This window comes from Manihot esculenta, chromosome 6, assembly GCF_001659605.2.
Source record: "Manihot esculenta cultivar AM560-2 chromosome 6, M.esculenta_v8, whole genome shotgun sequence".
Classification (NCBI taxonomy): Eukaryota; Viridiplantae; Streptophyta; class Magnoliopsida; order Malpighiales; family Euphorbiaceae; genus Manihot; species Manihot esculenta.
In genome coordinates, this window is record NC_035166.2 from 15,350,630 (window position 1) to 15,361,117 (window position 10,488).

General features: G+C 37.2%; 1 protein-coding gene across 1 annotated transcript; it reads right to left on the reverse strand.

Moving 5' to 3' along the window:
• Positions 1-8,603: 8,603 nt before the first annotated feature.
• On the reverse strand, positions 8,604-9,980 carry LOC110616698 (blue copper protein). Its single transcript, XM_021759158.2, has 3 exons — positions 9,648-9,980; positions 9,139-9,564; positions 8,604-9,024 (listed from the first exon to the last, which is right to left on the reverse strand). Exons 1-3 carry the CDS (start codon positions 9,829-9,831, stop codon positions 8,666-8,668), a joined length of 969 nt encoding a protein of 322 aa, XP_021614850.1. The 5' UTR covers positions 9,832-9,980; the 3' UTR covers positions 8,604-8,665.
• Between the last annotated feature and the right edge of the window lie 508 nt (positions 9,981-10,488).

The following is a 10,488-nucleotide window of genomic DNA, read 5'->3' on the forward strand; positions in this document are numbered from 1 at the left end:
ACTGTTTTCTATGAGTTTTATGAAGGGAAAGATAGTTAATGCTTGAGTTTGCATGAGTTGTGCATATTAGGGTTTATGGACCCTTTATGCTTGATGTGTGCTTTGTGAGCTTGTTTGTTGGCGTTTAAGTTGTCTTAAGCTCCTATATGCTTGTTGTTTTGAGATATGGATGAGTTAGAGAGGTTGGATGCATGTTGGAAAGGATTGGAAGGTGTGGGAGGCGTGTTTATGCACGAAGCTGAGTTCTGGATGAACTCAGGTTCGGCAGCCGAAGGAGGATTCGGCCGCCGAACATGCCAGACTTTCGTCACTGGAGGAGACATTCGGCCGCCGAAGGTGCTGCCGAAGGTGCCCTGTCCAGCCTTCCTTTGCTTGTTTTGTATGCATGTTTTGAGGTGTTTTTAGGGGGTTTTTGGGAGATGTTCAGAGTTATGTTAGAGTATGTTTGGTACCTCATTTGAATCCTCCATTGTAGGGTTGGACCGAGGAGGCCCCAGAGTTAGAGTTGGCCTAGAGTTGGCCCAGAGTTAGCCAAGCATTGGCTAGAGGTGAGTGGAACTAAACTTAACATTTTAAATGTAACAAAGGCATATTTCAGCATGTTCCATGCATCATAAATGCCATGTTTATAGTAGGTTGATTGCACTAGTTTCACGACTATGGCGCATTGCATAATATGATGACTATGATGATATGGATGGATCTAGGCGACTCCAATAGCCCCAGAGATGTAGTAAGACCTGGCTGGGCCAGGCATACACATGTAGTAAGACCTGGCTGGGCCAGACATACTGTTGTAGTAAGACCTGGCTGGGCCGGGCATACAGATGTTGTAAGACCTGGCCGGGCCAGGCATACCGATACTGGAGGGCGTTTTGGAGGTCATGTCCATCCATGATGTGGACTGTTTGTGATGTGATGCATGTCATGAGAGCATATAATTAATGAATTGTTTTCAGTATTTCTACTCACTGGGCTTTAGTAGCTCATCCCTCTCCCTTAACCCCAGTTTTGCAGGGCCAGAGTTAGCTATGGGAGATCAGAGTCAGCAAGAGTAAAGTCAGAGCTATGCTATGGTATGTAATAGAATAGAAGTATTGTGGACATGATTGATATAGATATGCTTATGGATAGAGTTGTGCTTGACTCTAGTATATGGATAATCCCTCTGTACATGGATCCTGCTTTCCGTTTCTTAATGAGAAATGGACTAAGCTTGATAGATGATATGCTGACCCTATGAGTGATCAGGGTTCTATGTTTTCCGACATAGGGCATATGCAGGTCAAGCTTGGTAAAAGAAAGAAAGGTTTTAAAGGCTAGCAGAACATTTGGATCATGTATGGGATTTATCAGATACACAGAGAGTATAGCAGGCTTGCTACGGGTCCCGGCGGCCTTAAGCCGATCTGGATTCTAGCGCTGGTAGTGGTTCGGGCCGTTATGGAGAGGTACCGATTTTCGGGTCGTTACACATGCATCACGAATGCGATGAGATATATTAGGTTGTTTGCATTAGAATACACGAATATGTTGCATTGCATAATATGATGATGATGTGGATGGGTATTGGATGATCCTTTAGTCCTTGTATGATATGATGTGATATGGTATGGTATGGTATGATATGGTATGATATGGAAGTCCAGGTAGAGGCCCATTCTACGCCCTTGGCCTTATAGGAATGTTATGTTATGTTATGTTAAGAGAAAGACCAGGTCGAGGCCCATTCTATACCCCTGACACTAATGGATATGTAGAGGACTTTTGTGATGTGATGCGTTTGTGATGTGATGCATTCCATGAAATCATATGTTTTAAATACAATGTTTTATTATTCTGCTCACTGGGCTCTAGTAGCTCACCCCATTCCTTTAATCCCCCAGGTTTGCAGGTACGGGATAGATCAGGAAGTCATCAAGAGTAAAGTCATGTTTTATGTAATAGCTAGCTGTGGACATGAGAAAGACATCGTAATGTAACGTATAGTAATGAAATGTAATGTAAAGGATTGTATTGAGGATAGAGTTGTGCTTGGCCCTAGTGTATGTTAATCCCTTTTTGATACATGATCTTTTTAATGAAAGGTTTTAATGATGTTTATGTAAACCAAGCTTAATGTATGATATGTCACCCCATTGGAGCATTGATGAGGGCTCCAATGTGGGGTTTTATGTTTATGAGTTTGTGCATGCACAGGTTAAGCTTGGTGAATGAAAAGAAAAAGTTTAAATTTTTATTTAACAGGTATACAGGACGTTTGTTAGGCTTGTTACGGGTCCCGGCGGCCTTATGCCGATCTGGATCCTAGCGCCGGTAGCGGTCCGGGTTTCGGGTCGTTACAAGAAGTGCGACAGAGCCTTCTTCAGTCTGTGCTTGGCTGTAGTCCATCTGTTGGATGCAATAGTCTGTTTCTTTCAGTCCTGGCTCTTTCTGGCTCTCTTCCCTGCAAAGATCAATGTTTAGTATATCATCTTGATTTACATAAAAAATATCTTTGCTCAAACAATCAATGATATCTAAACTATCTACAGGTTCTGTTTGACCAGTTTGTTTTGACAAACAGTTTTCTGGTTGTGTTTCTTCAACAGCTTGTTCTTGTACTTGTGAGCTCTCATCATCATCCCATACATCTTGAAGCTCTTCCTCTCTTCTTAACATGATCGCATTTAATGAGGTGGCCATTTGTCCCATCTGTGTTTGGAGACCTTGCACAGAATTAGCCAATGTCTCCATCATCTTCTCAAGGTGCATAGTGGAACTGGGAGGTGCTTCTTGGGCTTGATTTTCTTGATAATTTTGGTAGTCGTTAGCCCATGTATAACTGAAGTCTGGATATTCTCCCCAACCTGGATTGTATGTGTCAGCGTAGGGATCGTCTCTCTGATAGTTCTGGTAATTGTTACCCTTTGCATAACTGAAGTCTGGAGAGTCTCTCCAACCTAAATTGTATGTGTTAGAGTATGGATCATGTCTAGGCTGACTATTGAATCCTCCAAATCCATGTACTGGTTGGTCATCCTCATAAAGTATAGGATATTGATTAGTTTGATGTCCTACATATGCATTGGTTCCACATGACCTTGGTGGCTGAAATTGTTGAGCTTGATGGGCTCGGCTTATGACAAAACTTTTCACAACAGAGGTCAGTTCAGAAAGCTAAGAGGAAAAAGTAGATGTACATACCTCATTCATGAATCAATTCTGCGATGGTGACTATGCCTTTGGTGAGATGTTCGGTGGCCGAATGAGGATGGGGTTCAGCGGCCGAATGGTGAAAAGAGGGAGTGTGGTCTGCGATGGAGTGCTCTCTCCCTTTTTTTTTTTTATGTTCAGATCTGGTCATGAAAGGAAAATAAACAAGTTAAATCAATTCCCTGGCAACGGCGCCAATTTTTGACTCGCGGTTGTCGAAGCCGGTCAAAAATAACCTTTCTGGTTATCAACAATTTACAACTGCAGATAGTGGTGAAAGGATCGAATCCACAGAGAATTGAGTACTCACCTATTTCTCTTTTTATGACCAAAAAAATAAACTGAAACGATAATAAACTAAAAATGAGATAAATACTGAAAGCGGGATAAAACGAGATAAACTGAAATTGGGATTAAAAACTGTCAACAAAATAACAGGGGGGTTTGAGATTGATTGTAGTAAACTAATAACGAGAATAATAATGGAAAACAAATAATTAAATAAAAAGTAATCAATAATGAGAAAGCTCTAGTTGAAGTATTGGATCCACTTTAGTTGTTGTGATTAATCACAGACACTATGTTCTTTTGGGTTGACCCAATAGATTAGTTATGGAGTTGGAATAAGATTCTTACTACCATTATCTCTCCTTATTATCAAATTAATTAGGGAACATTCTCTAATCAATTACTAATCAACCAGTTGCCAAGGAACGTCCTTGGGCCTCAGGCAACAAACAACTGTCAATTGCATTAAGAAATAGAGAGATCCAATCCTAGCTACCCAAACGTATGGAGATAACGCTAGATCATGCAACTTCCTTGGTTTTTATGCCAAGTGTTCTTATGTAAGAATAATCTAAGCAATTACGGACTTAAATCATTCAAACTAACAAATAATTATTTTTGCAATCAAGAATCAACGTAGATCTAAATTACAAAGTAATATAAAAATTAAGTATGAAATTGCATGAATATTGAACTCCCAAAAGTTAAACAATATTTGATCAAGTCTCACAACCCATTAAACAACTAAACCTTCAACCAATATTCAACTAGATTAAAAGAAATCAGCCACTCATGGCTGATTTAAAAACAGAAAAATAAAAGGAAAAAGAAAGGAACCGATGGAGTTGAAATCTTGAATTCTGCCTTGCGGAAATTGCCGAATTGAGAGTGATTGATCTTCTGCCTGGTTAGCCGCTTAAGAGTCCTTAAATAGGATGAGAGGAGTGCATGCCCTAGCTCCTAATTTCGGTCCACGTGCGCGTAAACGATGAAGTCCATGTGTGAGAATGGGTGTTGAAGCGCTTGGTGGGTCCATGTGCAGGTGAGTGTTGAGGCGTGAGTGTCCCATGTGCGAGAATGGGCTATCCAAGTGCGTTGGCGGGTCCATGTGCGTGAGCTTGGTCCATGTGCGAGAATGGGCTGTCCAAGTGCGCGTGAATGTGCGGGTCCATGTGCTTGGCCCATGATGAAGTGGATCAAGTGTCCTTAGCAGCCTATATACCTTTATGAGTTTGACCAAGTGCCAAGTTGCTTGAAGATTTAAATTTCAAAATATTTTCCTCATTTAGCTTGTCTTGAATCCAACTTGGCAGGCTTGCTCTTTTTTGCTCCAAATAGGGCAGTTTTAGGGGGATTTTCTCCAAATTGTCCTTTTACACCATTTTCTGCAAAATAATATTAAAAGCACTAAATTAAGCAGAAATCATATAAATATTCATCAATAATATTAATATAAATTGGACTAAATTATGCTCTATCACCTCCACCATAAGACAATATTCAGGTTTAGATGCTCAGTTATTCTCAAATTAAAAGAGATGAACCTGGTTTTTGGGCACAAAAACTCATAATTGCAAAATAATCGGAAGGTGATCCAACGTAGAAAGATCAAGTGTACGGGCAACAACTTGATTAAAATAGGTCTTCTAGCTTTGAGAAATTAAATATTTGTCTAGCTTTGCTTCCTCATGGTCTCTACCTTCTCTGCTATTATCCCAAGTAAAGTTATACCTAGCACAAACTAAATCGAATAACCCAACAGTAGTAATTGCATTTCAAAACTCCTGAATAAGCGAGTTTGGCTGATCTAGACCACCTACCTTCTCAAAAGCACAAAGCACATCATTAAAGTCTCCAATATACGCCCAAGGAAGGGCACTGCTAGTAGCTAGTTGTTTTAAGACTGACCAAGACTCATTTATTCTATTTCTATCTGGTTCCCTGTAAAAACCAGTAAGTCTCCATGGGTCTAAACTCGATAATCAAACCTCGATATCAATGAACTGATAAGAAAAACTAAGTAAATTAACATAATCAATACCTTTCCACAAAAGTGCAACCCCACCACTATGGCCCAAACAATCAACAATAAAAAATCCATCATAATTTAACACAGTCTTTATTTCATCAACTTTAGAAAATAAACAAATAGTTTCAACTAAAAAAAGAAAATTTGGCCGATTCTCCTGAACAAGCTGTTTCAATGTTTGTACTGCGGACGGATTGCCGAGCCCATAACAGTTCCAGCTTAAACAACTCATTTCTATCGGCGAGTCTAGCCTTTAGAACCTGCCTTCTTCCTTTTTTTAAAGCATTAGGATGTCTACTTGTAGAATCATTTAACCCATCATCCATTGGACTTTCATTTTCCTCACCCTCCTTATCATTAGGCCTAGTATGTCACCTCTTAGGATCTATTATGGTAACAAAATCCAGCCCACTAATGTCCACCTCCATTGACTTAGAATCAACTCCTCTCTTATCCCTCAAATCTTTCAAATTATTGTCTCTCACTCCCACACCACCATTACCTCCTACTTTCTGGCAATTACTTCCCGAGTTTTGAAAATTAATCCCATGATTTTCGGACATGCTATCTGCAACTCACCCATCGTCTCCTCCACTAGAACTGTCATTGAAAAAACCACCAGAAAATGCAGGCTCATCCCTTAGCCATTTTGAGCCAATAAAATCATTACGCCTCCTACCTCCATCACGAAGATGAGGGCCGAACCTCCTAGGCATAGCAACACCATTAGCATGGACTAGAAGATGACAGAATTTCTCTCCGTGACCAATGATCCCACATAAAAAACAAAAAGTGAGAATTCTTTCATAAACAAAATTAACAGTAATCCATTTGTCAGATTTCTCCTCCTTCAAACACATAAACTCCTTAATCGGATTATGAATATCAAACTTCACTCATATCCTCTAGTACTCATGCCACTTCTTCACATAATTGTTAGGGTTAGCCTCTATAAACTTGCCAATCGTATATTCTAATCTCTGTGCCACTCGTTCTAACTTGAAACCCGACATTAATCCAAACCACCTTCACCCACAAATACATGTGGTTTAATGGAACATCATGAGGATGTAGATAATCCCTTAACTTTTGCATCAATAGAGCTTGATTATTGAACACAATGATAGAATTAGAAGACATACACCCTACCGTTAATCTCCTTCACCGACATCCCCATTACGGGTTTCATTAAAGTAGCCAAAGTATGCTTCATGACTGTAAAGTTCACCGGACGCTCAACTAAGAACCGACCAACGACACACAAAGATGCATCACCAATCTCCTCTCCTACCTCCCCTTCAGTAAACACAAACTCCTTATCCTCCTCCCCACCTAGATTAAAACTCGCCATATCTTCAGAAACACGATCTGCCTCCATAGTTGACATCAAACGAATAATAAAAACAAATATCAAACGAATGATAAAAACAAACTTTAATGAATAAAATAAAACCTTATCAGAAGACAAGACAAACACACTAATGAGAGAGCGACATTCCTTGATTCCTCACTCTCATCTTGCTCTCTTAATTGAGGTAATTTCTTTATTTTTTTTATCTCTTAAAAATTGATTCCAAATAAAATCAAGAAATTATATACTACCTCTGGTAGTATAGGTAAGAATAATATATGTGATAGAAATTTAATTAAAAATAAAAGGAAAATAGAGAAAAAACCTCAAAATTATTTTTAAAATTACACCCTAATTTTTTTTTTTTAATAATTACACATCAAACTATGGCTATTAAATTAGTTTCACTTTACCGTAAACTTAACAACCGTTATTAACAGTTAGGTGCAATTGTTAAATTAAAAATAGAATTAGGATATAATCATAAATAGTATAAATTTTAATTTCTTTTACTCTCTTAAAATATGAATTTTTTTATCTTTCTTTTAAAATTATTCTATTATTTTTAGTATACCAATAGCAAAGCAACGAAATGAAAATTGAATTCAATATGAAAATTAAACTCGAAATCTTAAGATCGAATGAGATGACATTAACTTGTAAACTAAGTGCTTTAAACCTTAATTTTAATATCATAACTTTTTAATCCTTTTATTTTCTATTTTTTTACTAGATTTTATTTTAATTTATTAATAAAAAATAAAAATACGAGAATAATAAGTGAAACATATACTTTTTATTTTTCTATTATATTTAAAGAAAAAAAAATCTTACGTTTGAATGAAACATTTAAACTAGTTACTTTTTTATTCTCTCCTCTATTATTTTTCATTAAAAATTAAAATGAATTATGGAAACAAAAATGTTTATTTAATTTTTAAAGGAAAAAAAAAAGATATAAAATCAATAACAAAATTGATTTTTTAATAAAAAGGTTGAAAATAAAAAGAATACAAATTGAGATAAATTTATAATTTAGAAAAATAGTAAAAAAATTTTTAATGGCGAAGAGTATCCGGTTTTAATTGTGAAAATCGATCAAATTGAATTAATTTAAAAATTTTATTTGATTTTTTATTCATTTTAGTTCGATTTAATTTTTAATTTTAAAAATTTTAGTTATTTTAGTTCGATTCGATTTTGATAAAAAAAATTAAAAAAAATTAAATCAAACCGATTAATGATAATAATATATTATTTTTAATAATATAGATAAATTAAATGATATTAAGGTTAAAATATTTTAATTAAATTTTAAAATACTACAAATAGAGTGTAAAAAATAAAAAATTTATTAAAAATCTAAATCATTAAATCGAATCGAATCAAACTGGTATGGATCGGTTCGATTCAATTTAATTTCTAACTAAAATTGATTCGATTCGATTCAATTTTTATAAATACTAAAATTTTAATTTTTAATTTATTCAGTTCAGTTTGATTTTAAACCGAATTGATTGAATACTCACTTCTAACAAATTTTAAATTTTATATATTTTTATAATTATACTCTAAACTTTTAAACTTTTATTTTTTAATAATTCTATCGTTTCGTTAATGGAGTAATTAACGGCAATTAAGTTTAACAGCCATCAATAACGGAACGGCAAGATATAGTTAATTCAACTGCCAAAGTTTGGGGTGCAACGAAGAAAAAAAAGTTTAGGAAGAACTGAAAAATTAGTGAAATTGAGACTTTTTTATTTCCAAATAAATAATTAATTGAATTCTCTCATCACAATCTAATACAAGAAAGCTACAACAATCGATAGGAAAGCGGCGGAGAGACCCGCGACGCTGAGAGATCTAGCAGAACTGTCTGGTGGAGGAGGAGCAGTAGTTGGAGAGGGGGAAGATGGGTTGGTTGGAGTGGTAGATGATGGTGGAGTGCCGGTGCCGCTGCTGCTGACATTGACGGCTAGCTTTTGGCCAGCATTGCAGTGGCCAGGGACGGTACAAACGTAGAAATGCTCACCGGCGGTGAGAGTTATGGTTGTTGGTGGGGTGGAACTGAGAGAGATTGGGTTGGCAGTATTGCATGATTCATAATTTTCCTTTGTCACCTCAGCCACATCATGTGCTCCATTGTTATAGTTGAAAACTGCAAAGACAATGAACAATATTAAAGAAAAACTAAGCAAAATCTCTATGCAACAAAATAATTTGTGTTTAATGAAGAAAAAAAAATTAGCAGACTTAGTCCATAGTTGCTTACCCAAGATATCACCAGCCATGAAGTTCTTGCCAGAAGCCCAATTTTGGTAAAAAGCAGCAGCATTAGAAAGAAGAGCCCATCCCTGACTGTCTCCAACTGTGTAATTAACTCCAGTCGCCGATGGTGCCGGTGAAGGTGGTGGTGTAGAAACAGGGGAAGGTGATGGGGCAGAGACGGGAGTTGGAGAAGAAGAAGAAGGTTGAGGAGCTGGAGCAGAAGCAGCAGCACTAACATTGATCATCAACTTTTGACCAGCAGAGCAGTGGCCGGTAAAATTACAGATGAAATAATGCACTCCAGTCTCATTAATGGTGATTCTAGCAGGGCTTGTAGTTTCCACCAAAATAGGATTTGCAGTGGTGCAAGCATCATAATCAGCTTTGGTTACCTTAGAAACATCATGTTGGTTGGCCGCAAAGTTAAACACTGCAATGACAGAATAAAATTATTCAGCAATTTGTCATCCCGATTTATAACGAGGTACAACGAAGAGTAAGTCGAATTCTTACCAAGAATGTCATTAACAGAAAAGACTTGGCCAGCAGCCCAGGTAGAGTAAAATGCAGCACCGCCATTAGGAATGGTCCAGCCTGAGTTATTACCAACGTCATGTGTTGTCTGAGCCACGGAGCTCTGAATGGCAGCAGCAATCAGAATTGCTGCTAGAGATGCTATGCTTGATTTGCTTGCCATTGGGTATGTGTTCTGATTTTCAGGTCGCCCCTGTTCTGTTTTTTCACTCTGTTTTTGTCTGTTTTGTTAAGGTAAACTCTGTTTTCTCCTGAATGAGAAATTGGTGTGAGCAAATGCTTGTGGCCTTGTCCAATTTATACACAGTGTGTTGAAGCCTCAGGACAATTCCTGGAACATGTGAATAATTATGGGCCGTTGGATGGAGGAGAGGTGTCTGATTTCGAGGAATACGATGAAGCTTGGGCCAATTCCTGAAGGGCGGCCGAGACAGGGGACTTGCAGAAAATTTTAAGGATATTGCCGCGTAAGAAATCGCCGACCCTTGTGGGTTTGAGCGTTAACTAGTCAAAAGGAATTAGTTTTATTTAAAAAGTTGAATTATATTGAAACCCAGCAATTAAATTATTTTAAGCATTGGTGTTGTTGGGCCACAATCTTGGAAGAATGGGTGAATGTGAACATATATTTTTATATTTGATTAAGGGTGTTTTGAGCTGAATACCCACTATTACATTAGTTAATAATTTTTTAAAAGGCTATAGGGCGTAGTTGTAAAGGAAGTGTTGCAACAGGGCGTAGTTCTAAGATTAAGGGCAAGTGTTGCAATAGTTGTAAAGGAAGTCTGGTATTGATGAGAAAGGTTTACGATATGTGTGG

Coding starts and splice junctions, on each gene's coding strand:
- LOC110616698 (XM_021759158.2), bottom strand. CDS start 9,831: ATGGCAAGCAAATCAAGCATAGCATCTCTAGCAGCAATTCTGATTGCT. Junction 9,565..9,647: donor TTCTGTTAATGACATTCTTG/GTAAGAATTCGA, acceptor CTGTCATTGCAG/TGTTTAACTTTGCGGCCAAC. Junction 9,025..9,138: donor CATGGCTGGTGATATCTTGG/GTAAGCAACTAT, acceptor TTGTCTTTGCAG/TTTTCAACTATAACAATGGA.